This window comes from Sarcophilus harrisii, chromosome 3, assembly GCF_902635505.1.
Source record: "Sarcophilus harrisii chromosome 3, mSarHar1.11, whole genome shotgun sequence".
Classification (NCBI taxonomy): Eukaryota; Metazoa; Chordata; class Mammalia; order Dasyuromorphia; family Dasyuridae; genus Sarcophilus; species Sarcophilus harrisii.
The window spans coordinates 415,272,499-415,299,093 of record NC_045428.1 but is presented as its reverse complement, the minus strand read 5'-3'; the positions used below and the strand labels follow the sequence as shown (position 1 = coordinate 415,299,093).

The following is a 26,595-nucleotide window of genomic DNA, read 5'->3' as shown; positions in this document are numbered from 1 at the left end:
TTTTTTCTGTAAGCTGAGAACTTATATAAACCCTGGACCAAAGGATCTGGGAGAGCCCAATTTAAGTCAAACACTTGAACAGGTAGAAAATTAGTTCAGAAAGTGCTTTCTACATTGTTCGTATTCCATAGTTCTACAAAGGGCACTTATTTAATATTAAGGAAATGTGACATTTTCCATTTATTTACATTTGCTCATGTAAACAAATAAACAGTAAGGCAGAGATTTTCGTCCCAAAAATCTAAATAAAAATCATTCAAGTTATGTTCTATTCTACTCTAGAAATAAAAGTTCAAATAAATTAAATCTATCTGCTATCTCAAAATATTAAAAAAATGGTTTTAATGAAATTTAAATTGTATGATGATGAATGCCACTTTGTTTCCATTTTTGCTGACATGAAAGAAGGAAGAACAATGTTAGAAAATGAAAGGTAAGATACTGCAAGTAAACAAACTAAATATATAATGCACTTCATCTGACTGATGTTTATTTATTGGAAACAAACACACCAGAGTATATGTTCCCAAATGGAAGTCTTCTTTCAAAGTGGTCACCTTGGGAGTTTAAAAAAAAAAAAAGCTTATTCTAATACTCTCATTATTAATTGTTGAAAACATGTTTGAAAGAATTCTTTTGGAACAGACTCCAGAGCCAGAGCAGCAAATCAGTCACATTATAGTTCCATATCATTTGTGCCCCAAGATCACAGGGTCTCTAACTAACCTTAGGAATTATCTAAATTAAATCATCTTGTCTTAAAAGATGAAGAAACCCTCCTCTTCCAAGCAAGATCTTACAAGTAGTAAATTGGAGAGATGAGATTCAAGCTTCAACACCCCAACCACAAATTCAGCTCTCTTGTGACTATGTCTACAGGATACTCTCACATTGTGAAGATATCACATAATTTTTCATATACTTTATTTATTAGGCTTGCCTCTGAATGACTTTTGCCTGCAAAAATCAAATGAAACCTTAAGGCACAAATTTATCATAAGGATATTCATAAGAACAATGTTGCAGTTTCTTTGGAAAATTCTAAAGGAACAATCTCAAAATGTTGTGAGCAATGTGGCGATAAATGTGACTACTTTGAACAAGAAAGATTTTCATGTAGGTATAAAAATTCTGCTAAGTTTGGTACAAATCAGTTAAGTTGCTTTGCTAGTTCTGAAGTGCATGCATATGTATTTTTTCCACCAAGGAAGTTATAAAAAATGAAATGAGACAATGTAAAATGAGGGTATTAGATGATTTTTTAAGATCCATTCCACTTATCATTTTATGTGTCTAAGTAAAACCACTTTGTGTATTATCAAATATCATCTAAATGTCAGGCCTTGTTATTTAATTAAAATTCTATTTTTATACTTATCATGTATGGCTAGTAGGTTATAAACTTTGGAATGTCCTACTGAACTGGAAAGATTACGAGTAAAGACTGGCAATTTGTGAACTGAAAACTAACTTGGCTAATTTTGGAGAAGATCACCACCAAAACATTGGACAATAAGTCATCAGTTAAGATTAGAAACTTAACAACTCAAAAAAATCTGTTCTAAAAAGTAGGGGAATAGGGTCTCAGTGGAGGGAATATATAAATTAATGAAATCATAGATCTTCTAAATATTGAGTTATCTTCATTATCTATTATTTTTATTACTATTACTACTTTAATCATTCCTTCCCCCCCTCCTTAAAAGCATCTAGCAATCAATAAATCATCAAGTCTCCATAAGTATATGTTAGGTTATGTGTCTGGTGCTATACCAGACAATAACGATATAATGACAAAAATAAAACTGTTGTTCCCATAGAGTTTACATTGTATTTGGGGAAAACAAGTGCGCTCTCTCTCTCTCCATATGTACATACATCACACACGAATATAGAATACATACAGAGTAAATTTGGTAGGAGGAAGTCACTAGCATCTGGGGCATAAGGAAAACTTACATAGGGAGAGGCACTTGACCTGAGTTTTGAAAAGAACTAGGAATTCTAAAAGATAGACATGAAGTGAGTGACATTCTAAGCAAGGATGGAAAGCCTATCTAATGGAAAATCATATAAGAATAAGATGGGGATGGAGGACTAGAGTACAGTGTTCTACTAATAATTATCTACTGTATGGAGTTTAAATTGAAAAATACTTTGGCCTATCCATTCTTTTTTTTTTTTTTTTTAAATAACTTTTTATTGACAGAACCCATGCCAGGGTAATTTTTTACAACATTATCCCTTGCATTCACTTCTGTTCTGATTTTTCCCCTCTCTCCCTCCCTCCACCCTTTCTCCTAAATGGCAAGCAGTCCTATACATGTTAAATAGGTTACAGTATATCCTAGATAAAATATATGTGTGCAGAACCGAACAGTTCACTTGTTGCACAGGAAGAATTGGATTCAGAAGGTATAAATAACCCAGGAAGAAAAACAAAAATGCAAGCAGTTTACATTCATTTCCCAGTGTTCTTTCTTTGGGTGTAGCTGCTTCTGTCCATCCTTGGTCAATTGAAACCGAGTTAGATCTCTGTCGAAGAAATCTACTTCCATCAGAATACATCCTCATACAGTATCGTTGTTGAGGTATATAATGATCTCCTGGTTCTGCTCATTTCACTTAGCAGGCTTATCCATTCTTGTATAACATTTTCAAAATAATTAATATTTTCAAATAATTTGTGAATTTTTAAAAAAGAGGGATTGTAATTATTAGTTTCCTTAATATGCATCAAGTACCCATGCAAACTCTACAGATTACACCAGGCTATAAAATTTTACATGAAGAAATAATAATTATGTGTGATTCAAAGCCGCTTAATTCCCTCCACTCTTCAGTTCAAAATTATCCTGAAGGGTCTTAACCCAGGAAATAAACAGGAAGAATGACTTTTGTAAATGAGACTTTTGTAGACTAGCCAAGTGATCTTAACTGATAATTATCCTGGTGGAAAAGGACACTACACTGAAATAATACAGATAAAACCCTTAACTTGGCCTAAAAAGGACAGAGTAAATTCTGATGTAGAGAAAACATGAACTCAGAGCTGGAGAATAGGAAAAAAGGGAGGGAATAAAAATTCTTCAAAAGTGATGCATAGTAGTAACTACAGCAGTTAACCTTGCGAATATAGAGGAATTATATTTCATTGTTTAGTAACTTCCTTTCCTCTTTCCTGTTTTAAGGTTTTGCAGAATCTGAGAGCAGAAGAGTTATTTAAAAAGCAAAGGATGCATCTTAGTCATGGTTCATATTAGAGGGCATTTCCTTTCAATTTGGCATAAAAAGTTATCTACTTAAGATCAGAAATAAAGGCCAATATACTTCTTTAGCACAAAGTAACATAGTACCACATTAGACATTTGTTAAATGTCTTGGGTTGTATACTACCAAAAGAAGATACTGATTGTATATGCTGCAGACAGCTCTTGATTGTAAGCTGTGATGATCAAATCAATCCATTATTCAATATGTTGTAAATACAATTTTGATGGCAAAATGGTTTTTCAAAACTTTTTTGACTTGTTGGTCATTAAAATTCCATTGAGAATGATTCAGTTATAATGTGATGTCACACAGCAACATACTGCACATTTCCAGTAATTCTTTTCTTTACCCATGCTCTTAGCTGAAATGCTACAGCAAGTTTGACTAAATCTTTTTAATAGGCAGGCTAAAAATGAACACAACAAAAATACCAGCTTTGATTAACTACTGAAGCCTTATGATATGTTCTCTGGGAAATTCTATTCACTTATCTAAATCAAATTGTTCTGAGGACCTCTGAGTTCTTCCTTAATGTAAGAGACTGATCTTCATGTTGTGGTTGTGTCCCAAATCAGTGATTCTGAATGTTTTTTCCAGTTGTTAGCCACAGGCACTGTATTTTATCTGAGGAAGAGAATACTTGAAACTCCTATATTCTAGCAATACAGGGTTTGATTCCAATCAACATGGAAAAGAAAAAAGAAAAAGAAAACTGTCTTTGACAAAAAGCTTTTTAAGACTCCCATCATTTCAAAAGTAATGTTCTGCAAAGCAAACATAATTAACACTTTCTGACAATGTTTGTAATTCTCAAAGTGCCTCAACAGGCACATTCTATGCATGTTTATAACAAATTTGCTTTTTTCTCTTTTATTCTTTTCTTTTCTTTTTTGCATTCTGCTGACCACTATAACAATGACAATAAGGAATTTACTTTTAGAAGTTTCTATCCTAGGATCCATGAAACACATTCCCTTTTCTCCTTGTATAGCATCATCTCCTGATCTCATTTCATGCTGCCAGGGAGGTCCAGTTCTATTTCTGATAACTGTATTTAACCCCTTCTTTGTTTCAATTAAAAACTATGTTATTGTAACTAAACAGCATGACAAGTTGTGTTTTCTCTACACAGATGTTCTTCTTCCCACACCTATTTTGTTACAATTTAGCTTACGATGTCCTTCTTTACCCATATGCAGTCTTTTCAACTCCCATTCAATCTGTAAAATTGGCTAGTGTCCAAGATCTCACATACCATAAATTTATCGTTATCAAGACAGTCTTTTGCTTGTTTGATATACAGGACTCTCTAGTATCCTTTACTGATTTAATAAACTTAGTAGCACTGTACCTTTAACACAGCCACTTACTGAATAAGGAAAGTTTAAATGTTAGTTTTGTTTTAAAGTTACTGACTAGGATCCTCTTTCAAAAAGAAAAAAAAGGGAGAGAGGTGTGGGCAAATATATATATATATAAATTCACCCAATTTTATAGCAACACCTGCATCTTGCATCCAAGATTTTTATGCTTTTAATAAAACCCTGCTCAATAACTTATTGCTTCTACCTGGCAGAACTGGATAGCAAAAGGGTGTAACTTAGGCTTCTAAAAAACTGGTTAGGGGTGTTTCTGATTATAACAATTACTTACAGCTGCCTTATCACAGGCAGAGTAGGACATGCAGAACATGCAGGTACATAGTGGGGGAGAGGACACCCAACAATACCCTCTTTTGGAAAACCTTGCTTCTTCTTTTTTAAGCATACATTTTACTTATGAGGTAGGCAGCAGAGTGTGCTTAAGAAAAAGCACTGAATTTGTACTTGAAAGATCAGGATTCAAGTTCTATATGTACTAATTATAAGCTGTGTGATTGTGGGCAGTTTACATTAACCTCCATCAGTTTCATTTTTCTTGTCTCTAAAATGAAAGATAATATTTATGCTACCTACTTCTCAGCGCATTTTGAGGATCAAATGAATGCTCAAAGGAAATAATGCATATAAAATAGTCTTAATGATGAACTATCTTGAATACATAAATGTATATATTATTATTTTACTAATATTTTAATGCACGTTATAAATATTTTAGTGTTATAGATTCTCCCCCTCTCTTTGGCAGCCTAATGAAGCCCAGACTGCTCAGAATGTTTCTTGCTTACATTTGTAATTGAAGGAAATGCTAAATTTCAATGAGAGGGGTTAGTGAAAAGTAAGAGATATTTTTTCCTAGCTAAGTTCATAAACTTTCTGAAATCTACCCATGGACTCCTTTTTCTCCCTACTCAAGGGTTATTTATTAACTATAGGTAAAGAACTCTACACATCACCACAACTGAAGAGGAAAATAATGTTTCATCTCAAGCACATACAATGGATTGCATCCAAATAACTTTAAACAAATTCAAAATGTATTAAGGAAGGACTCAGAAGAGTTATTAACTTCAAGATATAATCCCATTGTCCTAAATATTCTGAAAATGTCTTAGAAGTCTTTAAGCATAGCTTTTCTTTATGGCTTCTGAGCAATCCATTCTATAAAAAAAAGTAATGACAATTTAGACTGAGGCATTAAGGAAGCCAAAAGGACAATAAAAATTCTTGAAAAACTTCCAGACTGTACAAAAAAGTTAAAAACCAAAAATACTCATTCTAGCACAACAATTATTTTTCCTTTCTGAAGAGTTATTTTTCTGGTTTTTGGCAAAGACGATGCCCCAATTCAGCCTGTGTATGAGACAGGTCAGATGGAGGTAACAGGAATGGTTTTCTTAGGCCTGCTCTGCTGTGCCATTTGAGTACATGCCCTAGTTAAAAAAGTCAAAGACAACCACAGAATTATCATAGGAGGCAACCTAAAACAAGCTAAATTCTTAGGGTCAAATTCTGCCCATGGTCACATGTGTTGTGCTAAATTAGAATCTCACTCTAATTTCCTCAATAGCAGGCACAGAGCAGTAGGAGATACATACTTATCAGTGTTGTGCTGGGCAAAAAATACCTTAGTGAGTACTTGACTTAATGTTGGCCTCCTTTGTATGTCTTCTTTTCTTTCCTTATGTTATATCCCGTCATCCCATGAAAAGTCTCCTTTTTTCTCCAAACACTTATTTTTCTATTTTCTTTTCATGGTTATCTAGACTTCACTAGAATTACAGGGATAACTCTAGATGGACTTGAAAAAAAGTTATGATAAACTGTCTCAAATACAAAAATGTATGGGAAAGTGCTTGGTAAACTATATAGCACTATTTAAATGTAAACTTTAAAAAAATTATTATTAGAGTCATATACAGATGGGTATAAAGGAAATGCTAGAATAGCGCTGTTTTATGCAGTAGTGAGGCACCAGAAAGCATATTTTACTTCTGCTATACTTTTCAGACTACATTCTCCTCTAGAGAGGCACTATAAGATCATTTTTAGACAAATTCCTGAATTTCAGTCATGTGTTGGCTTATTTTGGCCTTCTATGGGACTCCTAATGTGAATTACTGTTCTATATAACTATCCAGCCCTAGCTTTTAATTTTGTATAAAGAAATCATCACTATTATGTTTCCTTCTATCAATATTTTTAATCTTCAAGTGATTAAGTTGACAATGAAAATTTCTCTGTAGATTTCATCTGGACTGTCTTAAAATGCATAACACAAATTGTCAACTTGTTTAAAGTTTTTAGTTTTTTTGGTTCTCTTTAAGGATTTCAAAGTGAGTCTGACTTTTACTGCAAGCTAACCAGTAGTTAAATTGTAGTAAATCCTTGGTATAGAAAACTGTTTCAACATGTTTAAAAGTATGTGAACTTTATTTTGGAGGAGTAGAGGGTAGAAAGGATAAGGCTTCTGCTATATGATCTACTTTGTCAACAAGCAACATGAATGTGACTGAAGAAAAACTTGCTACCGACTATAGGTTAAATCTCCTTTAGAAAAAGCACACATTTCTAAGTCACTTAAACTGCTTTAAGATTTTTTACAATCAAGAAAATATACATATGCACATGTGTGTGTTTGTGTGCATGCATACATATAGATGTTTTTTCAATTATAAAAAAATAAAAAATGTGTGTGTGCATGCAATATATATTTTTTCAATGTTAAAAAATCTCAATGCAAACTTCATTGAGTGACATAGTCCAAGCTTTTTCTAAAGTATATTTAATTATAGCTTATACCAAGTTTTTCTTTGGTCACGTTACTTACATATATATGTATGCACACATACATACATACATACCCATGTTTATATACATATAGAACATTAAGTTTATATCAGAAAACAGTATACTAATAGGATCTATTCAATTTTAGGTCAAGAAAGATTTGTGAGCAGTATACTTTCACTTGCAGCTTCCTGCTCTTGTATGACAAAAAAGTTGGAAAAGAGTTGAGAGGTTTCTCTAAAGAGCAGATTTGACCTTGTCACCATACCATTCAAGAATGCCAATAGCTCTGAATATTTCTGGGATGAAATATAAATTCCTCTATTTGCCATTTAAAACTCTTTACTATCTGACTCTTTTCAGACTGCTCACATCCTACTTTCTTTCATATATTTTATGTGGTCTAGCCATATAATAATCTTCATTGCCCATCTATGTATCCTTGCAACCTACCTGGCTCCCATGATTAGAATATTCTCCCTCCTCAACTCCCAGCTTTTGGAATATCTGGTTTCCTTCAAGACTCAGCTTAAGCACCAACCTCCAGCAGTGCAGTTATTCCTACCTTATTTCACTCTCACATCCAACCCTCCAGCTCCTGGTGCAGCTCTCATTCATGGTTCTCATTCTACACATATATAATTATATATGTACACTTCTCCCCCCAGAGACCTTGATATTCATTATGTTTCCCTCTCGTTTTTCTGTTTCTAGCACTTAGGATATTTATTAAATTAAGCACTTTAACAAATGTTTGTTGATTGATAGCTTGTCTGAAGAGGGCATGGCCTATGAAGAAAAATAGAAAATTCATGGACCTAAGCAACTGGGCTCACATTAATCTCAGACATTTACAATATAGTTTAAGAATATGAGATTAAAGATAAATTTAGTTTTAAACTTGTTAATTTACAGTAGTCTTTTGGGGACTGTTGATACAGCTAAATTCAAGTATTTTTCTTCCTTTCATTTAATTATATCCCTGGTAGATTACCAACAATGCAGATTCTATAAAAATGTACACAAACAGTATTTGCTTTTATGCAATAATACAAACTCACAATATTAAATAAACCACCTAATTTTTATTTTCACATTTTTTGGGGAAGATTTTCATAAAATCCCTTTCCTGCTATTTAACCATGGGATGAAGGTAACCCTAGGTTTTGGGGTTAAGTAGAACATATTCTCTAAAGGATTCTATTAAGTTCAGAAGGCTTTTTGGGTAGGTTCAATGACAAAATGCATCTGATATTGGAGGGTCATTTATTAACCAGGAGACCTTAGGGAAATCACTTAATCTCTTAGACCCCAGTTTTCTCATCTGTAAAAGGAGAAGGTTGACCTATTAAATTTTCTAGTTCTAAATCTTCTATCTTGGACAAGTAAGTAGTACAGAAGGTCAATTTTACAGATCTGATGGAGCTAAAGATAAAAGTTGGATTGCATTTGGGAAATTGTAGAAAATTTTTCATCACAGTTCTAAATTTTTCCATCTCATGCAATGTTATGGAACACTACAACCTCAGAAGAATCAAAATTGTGAGTGAATAGGAAGGCAATGGAAGAGACAAATATTGAGTATAAGATAGCTGAGGAATAACCAGTGTTGATTTACATGCAAATTTGGCATAAAAATTATGTTCAGAAAATTAAGGATTGGCAAAGAAGTGGAGTAGTCATGTCTTAGTCAGTGAGAGACAACAAGTAGATACACTGGATATTGTATTGCTGTCCAGTGAATTTTAAGAGGCTTACAAGAAAGCTTCCCATTCAACAGGAAAATTAACAATGGAAGACTTAGTGAAAGAAAAAGAAAAAGACACACAAGAAAGTGTTGACGGTTTTCAAGTATATACCAGTGGAAAAAATATGACATCAGTGAGCTCTACAAAAGTATTGTTTGTGGAAATAGGATATTCCTCTCTTGACAGCTAGGTGGCAAAGTTAATAGACAGCTCGGGGTTTGGAGTTAGGAAGGCCTAAGTTCAAATCTACCTTTAGATTCTCATTATCTATGTGATCGCAAGTAAGTCACTTAACCTTCTCCCCTTTGTTTGTCCAGCTGTAAAAAAGGTCTAATGTTGCACCTATTTCCTAGGTGGCTGTGAAGATCAAATGAGATTTTTGTCAAGTGATCCTAGCATATAGTAAGCACTTAACAAATGCTCATTTTCTTTTTTCTTCTAAAGGCTTAAAACCATGCCTTATAGTGATACAAAAAACAGCAGAGCAAAATCTCCACGTCTCACCAAGCTGTACAGACTTCTAGTAGAGGTCTATTGTCTAATTTTGTTTATCTAGTAGAGATAAATTGAGACCCTAAATAGATGAAATCATAGATATTTTGATATTCTGAAATATGGTATACTTAATACCATAAATAAATATTAATTTTATTTTAAAATGTTAATTTACTGAACAATACCATGTGTCTAAAAAAACCTGAATTATAAGGGGGAATAACCATCATCTTCTCTTAAAATCCTTTAATCTCCCCAAATTGTAGTCGAATAGTGTGAACACTAACTATTCATGTAACAAGAGGTACCATAAGGGGCAACAGACTTGTAAAATTAAATTTCAGAATTCAGCAGTTAAGAAGAAATAATACTGAAATGAAAGGCATGTGATCCAAATCTTTTTTGCATTTTTTGGACCATAAGGAATCCATTGGGACAAAACATGCTTGCTTCAGCTGGAGGAAAATGAAAATTACTAAAAGGACCTTCTATAATTATGTACGGTTTTGTGACCTCTAGGTTAAATTATTATACTATGTTCTGCAGGATCTTTGAAGACAATTTTGCAGTTTTAACTAATAAAAGTATATGGAAGATTTCAAATTAATCCAGGAACTGAATGTGTTTACTAATGGGCAAAGCCCTCTAGGGATAGGAAAGAAGTTAAAAGCAGGCTTCTTACTTAAACATACTTACATTGAGGAGCCAAACTAAAATATATAAACAGATTGTATGTACTGCAAAGCAGTATGCAATTAAGTACCAAATTGTTCTTACAGACCCTAACAGTCTGTAAGAGTTCAGAGGTGAGAGAATGGCTTGACTATTTACAAAACATAGTCACTACTATTGAAATGTATTTGGTGTACTTGCTATTAATTTGCTTCTTGGGAAACTCAGAATATCAACTTTATTATATACATTGGTATAAATAATCCAGAAGTAATTTACATCAGGTTTTACAAATAATATGTTTTTATGTTTTATGGTTTAATATGCTTTTGTCTGATGTTAGAGAAGTTAATCTCTAAAAATGAAATGATGCCATGAAAACATGATTTAGGAAAGAATGGAAAATTATCCAGTTTCTTCACCCTAACCCTGGAGCCAATTAGCTGCTGCCCATTTTACTCAGGAAGTAGCCAACTCAATATCTTCTTGCTGTAATACAAAACATGATTCAAGTCATCTTCTCCGAAACTCTTCTAGCTCCATGAACATTAAGAGTAAGACACAAAGAAATTGTGTCATCAAAAAGCAGACTCAAGCAGGTGTTATCAATAAACACCATAGCTCAACAAATATTTATTAAATGACTACCTCAGGCTTGGTCATAACTAGCAGCTGCACATAAAGATACTCCATTCTTATTGAAGATACCTGGGTAAGGGGAAAGGGAATCTGTCAAATATACTAACTGTTACCATTTAACAATGATATGACAATTGATACCCAGTTAGCTGTATGAAGAAAGTTATAGCAAATTCTGAGAATCAGTATCTCACACTGAACAATAAGAAGAATGAAATTTGGGAAAAGAGAAAACATTTTGTATTGCTTTTCCTTCTTTTTCTACTTTAGCCATTTCAGGACTCTCTAATAACAAATTAGAATGACAAATGCCATCAAAAAATGCAGATGACCTGTGAACTTTTTTTCCCATTAATTAGAAACAAAAACTTTAAAGTGGAATTATAACAGTTGGCACTTTTATCAGTTTTAAAGGTTTGTAAGGTACTTCACATACATCCATTTATTTGATCTTTTTACAACAACACTGTGAGGCAGATGCTATTATTTTCATTTTACAGATGAAGAAACTGAGGGATATAAAGGTAAATTGATTTCCCCAGAGTAACAGCTAGTGTCTGCTGTAGGATTTTAACTCAAGGTTAAATTCCTAACTTCAGTCCTTTGCTCTATCCACTGTGCCACTAAGAGGTTCCATGTATTATATGTTACTTAGTGTTGGCAATAACATAGAATAAAAATAAATAGAAATATGATAATATTATGGAATACTTTCACTAATAAAACAGATCAAATAACTAGATTTTTAAAAAATCTAACTGATAGTTTAAAACAAGCAACTTAAAAAATATATACCTAAATTTACTAAATGTATTTCAGGCAGAAAAACCTATATCAAAGAAATATATGGAACTATAAAAGATGTTGCTGATAAAATTTTAGATAACATACCAGAAACTCCTGGGGGTGTCTTAATGAATTTTCCATTAAAATGACCAATAACAGCTTCACATTTTTCTGTCGATTCCATCCTAGTGATATATAAATGCAAAATACTTATAAATATTTAGAAATATTTTTATTTTTTAATTTTGTTTTGTGCATATGTGAATACCATATTAGGCACATCCTGGTAAAATATAATTCTAATACAATGAAAGCTGGTTAATTTGATAGTTTATAATATTAAAGCCTATTAAATTAATGCTCATGCAGTCCTACATAAAAATAATTGCTGTTTCCAAAATAATAAATATTAATTTATATCCATTGTACTTTTAGTAGTAACTATATTCATTTTATTTGAATTCTTTGAAAATTGGTATCTGTCTTGAAAATTAGTACAAGTTATTTCCAGACTTTTTGCTCTCAGGACCCAAAACAGATTTTATTTATTGTTTAGATTTTATCTATCAATATTTACCACATAAGAAATTTTTAAAAAATTATTAATTAAAATAACAGTAACAAATCTATTACAACATAACTTTTTAAATTAAAAATTTGTGAGAAAATGGCATTATTTTTGCAAATCTCTTTAAATGTCTGGATTAATAGAGAATAGATAGATTCTCATATTGTTTTTGTATTTAATCTGTTGCACAGTGTTGTTTTGCTTTAAATATATGAAGGAAATCCAACCTTATAGATATGTAGTTAAAAAAGGGAGGATTATTTTAATAAGCAAATAATATTGTATTATAATTACAGAAATGGTTTTGATCTCACAGACTCCCCAAAGGGTCTTGGGAACTCCTAGTAGTCCACAGACCACACCTGAAGAACTTCTAGTCTCTATTACAACCTTTAGAGAAGCTAAGTTCAGACAGACTTATTACCAGTTTGGTCACAACATGATAAATTGAGCAGCCATAGCGATTCTGGAAGGTTGTTATCTATTAAGTTATATCTGGAGGACCATCTGCATCAATAGAGATTAAGTACATTGACCAAAATTAAAGCTCTACTAAATCCTGAAGGATCCTTTAACATAGGCTCTGTTAGACTCATCAGTATCCATTGTTTCTCAAGTGTCAGTGAATTGGTGGGGCACATGCAATATTTTTTTTTCTCAGATTCCTTTGATAATACTGCAATAACTTTTCCAAACTATGAACCAAACCCACAATGCTTGAACAAAGTGCATTAACAAAGTGATCTAACAAATTAACACTAATTCCAACTGAATTACCAATGGTTTTAAGTACTAGCCTTCTCCCCAAACAGAAAATGAATGATTCACTATTTGACAGCATTAATAAGTGGCTTCAATATTTCCTTATTACATCATAAAAAGTTATATTTGTGTTAGCTATGTAAAACATCTTGTTTCTCATCTTAATAATTTTTCTTGAGAATAATATTTATTTTCATCAAAAAGGAAATCATTTTTTACTTATTTCATTTTACTTTATTTTATTGAGACTAGGTTTCCTTATTTTCCCTAGATTGGAAATGCAATGAACACTCACAAGTTTCAGCCCATTAGTAATCAATATGGAAACTTTGACCACCTCCTTTCCAAACTGGGCTGGTTCATCTCTCCTCAGTAAAATGGTGTCCCTCACCCTTCCCAGTGGCTTGCTATATTGGTAACAAACTTAGGAGAGGCATCTAATTGACTTTAGCCCATTACAGCCACTACATATAATAACCTTACTTTCTGTAAGAGCAGGGATTATATGTTTGTGGCAGCACAAGAGGCAAGTATCAAATGTTTTATAAAAACTTAACTGAAAGGCCACAAGGCATAGTTGGATGGAGTGCTGGATTTGTAGATCTGGGTTCAAAACCTACCTTTGACACTTCATAACTATGTGAACATGATCAAGTCACTTAACTACTCTGAGCATCTATTTTTACCTCTTTAGAATAGGTTTATTCATACTTATAGTACTTAAAAGATTGCTATGAGGCTTAAAAGGAAAATTTAAGAATACATGTAAACTACTTTAGTAATTTTAAAATTCTACATAAATGTCAACTATTATTACTGTTAATAAATTTCTACCTACTAAGAAAAAAATTATCTGAAATAAGTGTGTGTGTTTATATTCATGATAACCAACTCTGTAATTAATACAACAATTAATTTTAAGAAACTTTTCCTCAGTGTGATCTCTAAAACATTTAGCCTTCTCAGATTTAAAAGTTGGAAATTTAAAATTCTGAGAACATACAAAAACATTTTAAAATCAAAATTGATGCATTTAATTATGCCTTTCCTACTTTTTTTTCTAGTACTTATTAAATTATTTCCTTGAAACATCTAACAAGATAATATTTTATTTCCATTAGATACATAAAATAGCAGATGTAGCAATGAAACATCCCGGAGGGAAAAACAAACAAACAAACAAACTTACCTAGCAAAGCCAACACCACGACTTGTACCACTGGAATCACGCAGTATCCTTGTAGAAATTACTTGTCCAAATGGTTTAAGCATGTTTTCAAGTTCTTGCTCATCCATGGACAGTGGCAAATTAGAAATATACAGGTTTGTAGGGTCTTGTTCCTGTTGCTAAAACAAAATAGAGCTGCTTATTAATTTCTCAAGAAAAGTAAATGTGAAATCTGTGGCACAATTAATTTGACATTACTATATTTATCTCCTCTCTACTCTATCCTCCACACTAGAGCCAATGTAATCTTTCTTAAATGTAGATCTGCCCAAGTTATTCTTTTAATCAATTCCAATGGCTCCCTATTACCTTTAAGGCAAAATATAATTTTTTTTTGGTAGTCCTTCTCAACCTGCTCCCTTTTCATGTTCACTAGATATTAAGTTTCCAATTTGTTATCCAATTACATTGGCTATTTCTCATATAAGCTACTCTATCTCCCACCCCATGCCTTTGTACTTGCTATTGCCATGCCTAAAATATACTGCTCTTGAAACGCTCCCATACAATCTTTTTTTTCCTTTCAAAAAGAATTCATATGCTACCTTAAAGTCTTTCCTAATCTCCCCTTTCTTTTCGCTCCCCTCCAAGAGGTTGTTTTCATCATTTCAAACTTTGTATTTATTTACTTTATGAATATTTAGCAAGAGGCAGTGTGATACAGTGGATAGAGAGTTGCCCACAGCCCAACAAACCCATCTTAGAGTTTTACTAAAATTATGATTATTGGGCAAATCATTTAACTTCTCAGTAATCCAGGCAACTAAGACTGTAAGTCATATATGTAGTCATGTACATGTTACTCACACACACAATCACACACAAGTACACACACACACATATAAAGAAAGACTTATGTGACTATAAATTTCATAAAGTACAGATTTCCTTTGAGGATAATTCCCTACTTAGGAGTTATTTAAATGCGAGTACAGTAGTCCCTAATTCCATCTCTTCTAAAAGTATTTAACTTTCATATATGTGCCTGTGGTATTCACCATTAGAATGTGAGGTCCCTATGAGCAGGGATTGTTTTCTTCTTTGTATTTATGTCTACAATGCCTGACACAGAGTGCTGAATAAATGCTTGTTGATTGATCTTTCCCTATTTTGTAATGCAGTGACATATTATAGGCCAATCATGGGTTTAAAACATGCGTAATTCTCTTAGATGCGTCAGATTCCACATTACTGTCCTGGCAACAATGAAAGGTAAAGGTCTGGAAATCACTGCTAATTTGGAGAGGACACCTTTGCAAAATGACAATTCTTCCCTGTTTTGCTGGTGCTGGTTACCTAAAAATAGCCAAGCTCCATTCTACTATATTTAGGTGCACAATTCCAATACACAGTTATGAGAGCTTTGCTTGTACCTAACAAGCAATTGTGGATAATTGTTTAATTTTGAGAGTCACAGATTGGTTCTGAATCAGGTCACTTGGAGCCTCTAAGGCTACACTTCTTTGATCTGACCATTTGGAATTTTTGTCATTTTCAAACCTTCTGGATTCTGATTAATTGGAGATAAATGGGAAATAAGGTGTTTGAAACAGATCCATCACAAATGTCTAAAAATTTCAGCTAACTGAATAAAATGAAAATATTTGGCTAAAAATACTATGAAATAACAGTGATTCCAAATAATAAAATGAAAGCTTAAACAAATTATTACATGATCTTTTTTTTTCCCTTTGTAATGGAAAAATCAGCAAAAGCCAAAGACATAAAAATGAATCTTTTACGAGACTGAAATTTCTATGAATATTCATTATGGCATTGTTAAAAATTATCAAGGAAAAACTTTCATTAGATCATCAATATTTCTTAAGAAATTCACACTTCACTAAAACTTCGAGAATAGGATGGGTCTTAATGATTCTAGAATTAACTTGTCTTACATCCTATTAGACTATTATATTTTTATATATTGAAGAATGCAGGCTTATGGCATCCCCTTTAATAAGCATGGTTAGTAAAACCTTTAATTGATGTTTTTAGCCAAGGGCAATAATTTCATACTCATTATAACAGTCTACAATTCTAAATGTAGAATGCTTAGGAAAATACAGTGAAAACGTATTTGGTATTTTTTTTATGTTTGGCTTTACAAAAAATTACTAGTTTTATCTTTATGCTAATCTGAATTCAGCCTTTTACTGTCAAAGGCACCCTCCCCCCTCCCTCCACCCCAAGCACCCCAGGCTCACAGACTAGCTGTCATCTCTCACCTTCTCCAAATTAAATCTGTTGTAAAGGTATGTGGGTTTCATCTTTGTAACATGTCTCTAATATATTATACTCTTTATACTCTAATATATCATGCTCTTGATACCATCATTCCATGCTTTAAGGCCCCTAACACCTCATGCTTGAACTACTGCAATAACTATCTAGTGGATCTGGTGTTCCAAGTTTCCCTCCACTCCAATCCATTCAGCTGCTAAAGTGATTTTCCTAAGGTACAGAATCTGATCATGTCATTTTCCCTGTTCAATAAACTCTAGTCACTCCCTTACACCTCCAACATCAAATACAAAAATGCTCTGCTTTCCACTCATAAACTAAGCCTGAACCTCAATCCCCTTCCAGTCTTCTTACACTTTACTCCCCTATCATATAGTTTTCAATTCAGAGACATTAGACTCCCTGCTGTTTCATGAAAAGGAAACTCTACCTCTCAACTCTAGGCATTTTCATTGACTGTTCCCCATTCCTGGTATGCTCTGTCTTCCCATATCTTCCTCTTGGATTTTCTTGGTCTCTCCAGGTCCTAGCTTAAGAATTCTCCTTTTATAGGAAGACTTTCCTAATACCTCTTAATTCTGGTGCCTTTCCTCTGTCAATTATTTCCTACTTAGGCTGTATACAGTTTTTTGGGGGTACATTATTTGTTTGAATGTTATTATCCTCATGAAATTGTGAGTTCTTTGAGACTGTCTTTTTATCTCATTTTGTATTCTCAGTTCTTGGCACATAGAAGGTACTTAATAATTGTTTATTACCTGACTGATTTAAGGGGATCTATTCATTCAATATAAAATCAAACAAAATATATGAAATTCTATTGCTGAATTATTTCAGTCATGTCCAACTCTCTGTGACCCTATTTGGTTTTTTTGACAAAGATGTTGGAATAGTTTGCCACTTCCTTCTCCAGCTCACTTTATAGATGAGGAAATTTAAACAAGCAGACTTAAGGGACTTCCCAGGATGACACAGCTAGTAAATACCTGAGGGCAGGATTTGAACTCATGGATCTAAGTCTTCCTGATTTCAAGCCTAATAAAATTCACTGTCACCTATATAGTTGTGTGTGTGTGTGTGTGTATATACACACACACACACTCACACATATATATTATATATATATACATATATAGATGTGTGTATGTGTATATGTATATAAATGTGTATATGTGCATATATATAAATGTAATCATTTAATGTTCCTCAGAAGACATCAAAAAGCCTGATATGTCACATAAAAGAGTATGTAAACCAGTAAAGCTACTGGAAACGACTGTCAATCTCCCCTCTAGCATAAGACAGTAGGTGGAGATATCTGAGGCAGAAATTTTAGAAAAAGGCAGACCTCAAAGAGATGAGCATACCAGATCGAGGTTTCTCTTTGATGTCCATCTTTTTTCTAAAATATAATAACATCATCTTTTTTATAAAAGACATGTTTTTTCTAATAACAATGTAAGGCTGTAAGAGTTGGACTATAAGGCAAACTGAATAATACAGAATTAATACTTTCAAATTATGGTGCTAGAAAAAGACTTGACAATGTCTTGGATAATGAGGAGATTGAATAAGTAAATACTTAAAGAAATTAGTTCAGACTATTCACTGGAAGGTAAAATACTGAAGCTGAAGCTTAAATACTTTGGCCACATAATAATAAGACAGGACTCATTAGAAAAGATCCTGACATTGGGAAATATTTCAAGACAAAAGGAAAAGGAGATGGCAAAGGATGAGATGAATATGTAGTATCACTGAAGTAACAAACATGAGTTTAGACAGACTTTTGGAGATAGTGAAAGACAGAAAACCATGATGTGCTATGGCCATAAAGAGTTAGATATGATTGAACAACAAGAAAATCCATAACTAATTCTATACTATTACAGGATCTAGCATAGTATCTATGACAGACAGATCACCTTTCAAGCAAATGGTTTTATTTCTCTCATATTCCTCCCAACTTTCCTGCTAACATCTTCAAGAGTTTTACCTGAAACACTGGAAATATTGGGGGAATGAAAGGAAATGTCGATGTATAATTGTATAGTGAGCATGAAGCCTAAACATGGAGCCTAAAGACCTGGGTCTGCATCTTGTTGTTTCCTTGTACTAGCCATATGACCATGGAAAAGTCATTGTTACTCAGATTTTTCTTCTAAAAAATGAAAGTGATATATTATATTTAAGAACTTTTGCATTTTTTTTGAAAATTTGTGTTTATGAAACCTAAAATTCTTTGACTTCTAAATAGGATTTTATGATTTCCAATGAACTAACTAATCAGCCAACCAACTAATTATAGGGTTCTCCCTAAAGGACTAGCTCATGGTGGACCTTATGACTTTGCTCAGTCAATTGACATTTACACTTAAAAGTATCCAGTATTTGGTTGCAGTTAGAAAAGGATGGCATATAGCAATCCTCTTCCTATCCAAGAGATATTAAAATACTTGTTAGAATCCTATATGATTATAGTAGTATAAGCTACTTCTACTGCTAGAAGGTATTCTACTCATCTCTGCACTGTAGAATCCCTGACTTTTAAGATTTGAGTTCTATTTGATGCAAGGTCCCTTATCCCTCTTAAGAAAGCCTCACATTTATAGATCCAATCATCCAATGTTTTTCAGGGGATGTCAAATATCCTGATGTGTCTTATAAAAGAATTCAGAGTTTTAGAGACCTTATAAGTCAAAAATTTAAAATCATTAGGGAAAAAATACTAAGAATTTTTCAGACTTCTAAATTGTTTACTTCATGTAGTCTGAAGCACCTCTTCAAGCATTGAGGTCCATTAAATGAAGAAAAAAAGGCAAACTCTTTGCTAAGTCCTCAATCTATTTATGGTGTACAGTAACAATCCTTTTCAATTAGAAAAACACATTTACAGTTATTTTAAGTGTAGTTACTCTTTTATCTCAAATAATCACCTTCAGCATTCCCCACAAAAAAAAAAAAATCTAATAAAGGTGAATCATCTAATACTACCAGTAATTTTAACATCTAATTTACCAAACTGTACTAAGCAGTTAAAAAAAATCTATTACCAGCAATATTTTTAAAGAACTTTGAATGAATAAATCATTCTGACTACTATAAATAGTGAAATTAAGTACAAAGAACATATGAAGGAAGATGCTATCTGCATCCAGAAAAAGAACTAATAGAAGTATGTATGAATGATTTTATACACACACACACACACACACACACACACACACACACACACACACACACACATCCCCCTAATGATAGCCATCTCTAGAATATAGGGAAGAAGGGGGAAAAAAGAAAAAAAAAAAAAAAAAGAAATTCACATAACTTAAAATAATACATATTTTAAAAGAACAGCAAATGATATTATAGATTTAGTTTCATGTGCAATTATCTTTTTAAATTTACTATGCTATGAAAATGCTCATTTATTCCATAAATTAATAACAAAATAATTTTAAAAAGAAAAAAACAATTAGAACCACTACTCTGTTTTTTATTACATAGGGAATGTTTTAAAACCATAATGGTATCATCTAGTTGGTGGGCAAAAATAAAAGGGATGTGGGGGGCAAAGGGTCTCTTTGTGTCCCTAAACATGAGAAAAGTTCAGCAGTTCCTCTAATAAGTAAAGAACTAGATTCCACATTGGCTATAAGAACTACAACAACAAAAACTAATGTTCGCTAAAGTTGAAAAGTGGTGCTCAGAGGTGTAAAGCTCTCAGCCATCATATGAAAGAAATTAACAATAACTTCCCTGTGTGTGTAGAACAGTTCCTAAAATGCAAGAAAGGGTCTTGGCAGGATGAGCAGACATCTGTTTACTCTTGTACTGAATAGGGTCACCAACCAACAGATAGCCATTTAGGACCATGTGACTACATGCTGCTCACAAACACTGTGAATCTTCTCTTCAAAGAGGGAATTAAAATCCCTGCTTGCTTTCCTGTTTCCATGTCCATAGAGAAATCATTTTCAAGTTTACTATAAGACTGTCAACTAGACAAATATCAAATGTACCTTTAACTTGTGATAATCTGAGTAGATTAAAAAATCCTTACGAGGTAATCTCTACCCATATGAGCTTCTCTGTTAACAGATAGCATCAATGTCATTTTCACTTACATGGCTATCAAAGATGAAGCCCCCTTTTTTTTGTTTATCTCACTTCAGTTTTTATATATAACATAGTTTAAATATTAGTAAGAAAAATAAAAAAAGGTTAAGAACTTCTAAGAGAGAAGGGTTGCAATAACAATCTGTGTCATGTTTGCCTTCCCAGTATTGTTCCCTCTTGATTTCCTGCAGTCAAATTTTGATAGACAGCTATGTGTGGGGGTAGGTATGGGAGTGGAGGTGAGGGTTGTGTTGGAGGGAGAAACATGTAGCTCTGGGAATTCTAGAATATGACCTTTTGGCCACCTTCCATCACTGGCTAAGCTTCTTGGATTAAGATGGGCTATTAGAGGTTATAGGTAGTCCTTTTCCCTCCTTGTTTTTAAAAAAGTACAAATCTGTATTAGTTACTAATTAACTGCTAAATTCAACAAATTAAATTCTGCAAAATTTATTTGGCAAGTTTTATCAAAGTACCTTTCTACTGAAATATGAACTTTTTTTTTTTGAACAAAGTACATTTTATGCCATCCATATCCTGAGAAAGAACTATGAAGACTGAATAAAGACTGAATTATACTATTTTCATTTTTTTTTCTTTTTCTTTCTCCTGGTTTTTTCCTTTTGTTCTGATTTTTCTACAACAAGACTAATATATTTAAAATTATGGTACATGTATAACTTATATTGGATTGCTTGTCTTGAGAAGAGGAGAGAAGGGAAGGAGAGAGAAAAATTCAAAATTCAATATCTTACAAAAGTGAATGTTGAAAACTGTCTTTACTTGTAATTGGAAAAAATAAAAAATACTATTAAGAAATTAAAAAATACATTTCATTGATATCTTTTGCTTTTCCATCAATATTTTTCAATCTATCCCCTTCCCAGAAAGCCATCCTATATAAAAAAGATATTAAAAGAGAAAAAAATGTTAACACAAAAAAGTTTTGTATTATTCCATACACCTATTCTCTCACTTCTGTAAAGAGAGGGAGGGGAATGGTTCCAGCTGATGGAAATTTTCACAACCATTAGAGAAAATGCTTTCCTTTAATCTGCTTTTCTCTGAACATGAGAGTAGACTGTAATTAATGTAATACTCCTTCGACAAGATAAAGATGATTTATTTTTCTAAAGACTAACTTTTTTATTCAGTTTTTACTATCTATAGGGCATTATACTAATTACATGTACAATGCTGTGACTAGTGTCATAATTCTCTCCACAACTATCTTTTTTTTTTCCCCCAGTGCTGGAAACAAACATTCCTCTCTTATTTAAGTAGTTCACAATTTAATGAGAGAAATGAGAAAAAAAAATTATCTATGTACAAACAAAATCTCTATAGGACAAACTGGTGATAACTAAGAGGGAAAGTATTGGCATCAAGACAAAAAGGCTTCTAGGAGAAAGTGGGATTTTAACTGGTGCTGAAAGAACTCAGGGCACCTTGAAGGTTGAGACAAGGAGAGAATAAGGAGTAAAGAACGACACCTACAGTGATTAAAATCACTCGTAATGGAGAACGCTATCTGTACTCAGAGAGAGGTCTATGGGGACTGAATATGGATCACAACATAGTATTATCATCTTTTTTGTTGTTACTTTTTTCTCTCATTTTTTTTCCCTTTCTGATCCGATTTTTCTTGTGCAGCATGATAAATATGGAAATATGTTTAGAAGAATTGTACGTGTTTAATTTATACTGGATTGCTTGCTAAGGGAGAGGGGGAGGGAAAAAATATGTAACACAAGGTTTTGCAAGGGTGAATGATGAAAACTATCTTTGCTTGTATTTTGAAAAATAAAAAAGCTATTCTTAAAAAAAGAATACTATCTATAAACTTAGGTAGATTTTATAATCTCAATTTGAACTTCACAAGAATTAGGCAAAAAGGGGGTATCTTCAACAGTCATAGAGAAGTTTGGAAGAAGAGAGGATTTGGGGGAGAAATTATACGAGTTCAGACATGTTGACTTTAAGATGTGTGAAGGAGGCAGCTAGGAGACTCAGAGAATAAACCTCTGAGCCTGGAGGCAGGAAGACTGAATTCAAATTTGACATGATGTATTTATTAGCTGCATGAACCTGGGAAAGTCACAATCTCTGTTTGCATTAATCCAATGGAGAAGGAAGTGGTAAACCATTCCGTTATCTTTGCCAAGGAAACTCTATGGGCAATACTGGTATATAATCCTCAGGGTCACAAACAGTCAGACACAACTAGACAATAATAGGACATCCAGTTTGAGATGTCTAATAAGCATATAGATATGTAAGATTAGCTCAAGAGAAAGGTTAAGGCTGGATTAATAGATTTGAGAAACATGCATAGAGATAATAATTGAGAGCTGATGAGATCACCAAGTGGCACAATATAGAGGGAGAGGAGTTCAGGAAAGAGCCTTAGAAAAACACCTATAGTTTGTGAGTGTGACTTGAATGAAGATTCAGCAAAGGAAATAGAAAAGAAGCTGAAAATCCAGCAAAGGTGACTGAGAAGGAGGGAGACAGGAGAATCAGGAAACAAGTGTTACAAAAAAACATAGAAAGGAGAGGGGTATCAAGAAGAAGGGGGTAACTGATAGTATCAAAGACTTCAGAAAGATTAAAAAAAGATGAAGACTGAGAAAAAGTTCCAGGGTTTGCAAAAATAAGAGATTATTAGTAATTTTAGAGAAAGTAGTTTTGGTTGAATGAGATTAGAAGCCAGAGCGCAGTCAAGAAAACAAGAGTAAAGAGAATGGGAGCAACTATTGTGAATGGACTTTTAAAGAAGTTTGGTTACAAAAGCGAGGAAAACTATAGGAAGAGAACTAATAGATAAATAGATCAAGTGGAGAATTTTTAAGGATGGGATAGATATGAACATATTTGTAGGCAATATGGAATTAGCCAGTAGATGAAGAGAGATTGGAATGAGACATGCAGATGACAGAAAGGTCAATCTACTAGAGAAGATAGGATGAAACAAGATCACTTGTATAGGTAGATGGGTTTATCTTGGCAAGAAAGGTGATGGGAGTGAAGGGAGCCATAGTGGCAGAAGATATCTGAGTGACATAAGATAAGGAGGGTAGAAAAGGGAGTTTTGGATAAATCACTTCAATTTTTCCAGGGTCAGGGGAGGAGGAACAATGGAAAGTTTAAGGAGGGAAAAGTTTAAAAAAGGACACTATGGGATAGTGAGTCAAACAGGGATATATAGAAGGATTGCCTAGTTGGTGTGAAGGCCAAATTGACATAAAATTTGCAGTGGAAGCTTTTGTGATTTTCTTCAACTCTGTTCAGCAGCATGTAAGTTAGAGCAAAGGCAGCATATGATAATAGGGTGAGGCTTGGTAGGATAAGAGTGTAAAAGTCTCAGAGAAGAGGATAATACACAGTTGAATTGTTCCATGGAGGAATCAAGATGAGTAATGGAAGGAAGTACAGTTAGTATAGGTATGATGGCACAGGAAAAAAACTAAGGAATTGAGGAACTGGACATCACAGTGAAGAAAAAGAAAGGACCTAGGAGGTTATAAGAGGAAAAGGTACAGATGATAACAGAATGTGATCAAATAAAGTAATTTAAGATATTATGAACATGGAGAGAAAACACATGTGGATGATGACAAGATCAATATGACTATTCTGGAGTGTAGATGAAGTGAGATAGGAGGGTAGATCATAGGAAATACATAAATTGGGAAATCTGAAGGCAGTGCTCTCTCTCTTCCTCCTTCCTTCTCTCGTTTTCTCCCTCCCTTTCCCTCTCATTCTCTTTCTCCCTGTCCTATAAATTATAAGGGCAGGAATTAGAGAGGAAAAAAAACTGTGAGTCAGACATTGAATTCATTGAGGAAATAAAAGGATTATCCTAGAAAACAGTATATATTAGCTGCCAGAATTTTGATTAGATAGTGGATTTGGATTGAATGAATTCCAAAGAGGAAAGAGTACTGAGCAATAATGGTAGCATGGGAGAGGGTAGGCAAAGAAAGAACTCTTTCTACTCCCTCATCTTGAGCACTGAATCAGGAAGAATAAGCTAAAAGTGCAACCGATGCAAGGATGATCAGGTAAGTTGTGCTATGAAGAGTGAAGACTGGGAGAAGGATGGGTGTCAAGATCTCAGCAAAAGATGAAAGGAGTGGGAAAGAAAAAGATATAAGATGAAAAAGATGTTTTCCATGGAGCAAGTGTTCCAGAAGACACAGTGAAAAAGATGGGTAGCTTTAGAACAGCATAATGGAGGGGTTAGGTTGAGTGGGATTAAAATAAGGCAACAGGCAGTGGGGAAAGAATAGGATTGGGATAATAATGGCTTGGATAGGGAAGGTATAATCAGGTAGGACTTATCAATCATTGAGAAAAGGGTTCAAAATAAATTATCAACAACTTTAGGATTTGGCCTCAGGATAGAATCTTCTCAAATCCAGTAAGTAGACCAGTGGAGGGAGCCAAAGGAATTGTTTTTCTTCTGTCTCTGCAAGAAGGCCAGGCAAGGAGACCAGTAGAAAGAACCCAATGAAATGAGATTTCTCTCCATCCAGGTGGAAATGAAGAGGCCCTGCTAGAAGATAAGTAGGAATGAGTTATGATAAAGCCAGATGAAAAGACTGATAGAGTTGTTGAGATGTGAATGAGAGAGAGAGAGAGAGAGAGAAAGAGAGAGAGAAAGAGAGAGATATTGTTTCTGTCACCTGAAGGAAGGAAGATTTCCTGGAAAGCAGGAAGAGGTAAAGTAAAAAGATTGGGAGTCATCCCCTAATAGATAAGTACTCAAAAGTTATGAATAGGTGTTTTAGAGAAAAACTGAAAAAGACTAAAAACAAAATGAAAGATTGTTTTGTTAATAAAAGAAATGCAAATTAAAATAGGTTTTAACTTCAAATCCAGTAAATGGCTAAAATAACAAAAGGCTTCATTTCAGAATTTTCACCTAAAATATGAAATGCTTGGTGATAATTTTGTTTCCATAGACAATATGAAAAAGGCTGAGTCAACTTAACTGATATTCAAATATCTGTGGCTCCAGGGAGTCTAAGTATTCTAAAATGTACCCTCCCCCACCCTAAGTCATTCTCTTTCAGAATTTAAATCTTTGTTTTTAAAGTCATTTCCAAGAATCTTCATTTTTATCCAGGTTATGGTGATCTGAGAAAATTTTTAATTTGCAAAACTTGGCAACTTCTAGTCTATCACTGAACACACAGTAGCTATACAAAGATGAAACCATCGTTTTTAGTCATTTTAAGAATCAAATCTCTTAAATAGATCTACAATAGTTCTCATGTCAATCCCTGGGAAAGAAAACATTCAAAGTACATTTATTGACAAAATATGTGATGTCATTTCTTTCTAAACATACCTTTCAAGAGCTAATGTCTATAATGCTATTTCACCAAACAACTCAGATGTTGAAATATATATTGTCAAACACTCTGAAAACAAGTTATTACACAATCACAGTAAGATTCAAATCTTAGAAACTATTTTCTTTCAAAAATGCCACCAGGAAAATTGTTCTACCTCACAGGCAAAAAAACAGTCTACAAAATCTTATTGCTCAGTTTTCAAAGTTTTCATTGTTTGTCAAGTTAAAATAAACATCTCTTTCCCATAAGTTAAAAATGAAGGTAGCCCAACCCTAAAATTGTAATTCCCATCCTGCCACTTTGTGACTAAAATGTAAGAAGTCATAGGGGTCAATTCCAAATGTATGTTCATTTTTTATTGCTCCCACTTCTCCAAAATGGACAAAGACACACTTAAGGCTAGAGCTTGTTAGTCATCATCTGTTGCTTTAAAGTCTTTCCTGGTAAATTATCTTGTCAACATGGAGTCCCTGGATTTTAACAAGCCATTCTATTCATCTATTCATTCAGTGGAATAGTTCTCCACTGA

The 26,595-nt window shown here is 33.3% G+C and overlaps 1 protein-coding gene across 4 annotated transcripts in view; it reads right to left on the bottom strand.

Moving 5' to 3' along the window:
- The window catches only part of RBMS1 (RNA binding motif single stranded interacting protein 1), a 240,379-nt gene that overhangs the window by 29,926 nt on the left and 183,858 nt on the right, over positions 1-26,595 (bottom strand). For all 4 annotated transcript variants that reach the window (XM_023499239.2, XM_031960588.1, XM_031960587.1 and 1 more), the window contains exons 5-6: positions 14,302-14,459; positions 11,888-11,967 (exon numbers count right to left, since the gene is read on the bottom strand). In XM_023499239.2, coding sequence (XP_023355007.1) covers positions 11,888-11,967; positions 14,302-14,459 — 238 coding nt within the window. The remainder of the gene's footprint in view (positions 1-11,887; positions 11,968-14,301; positions 14,460-26,595) is intronic.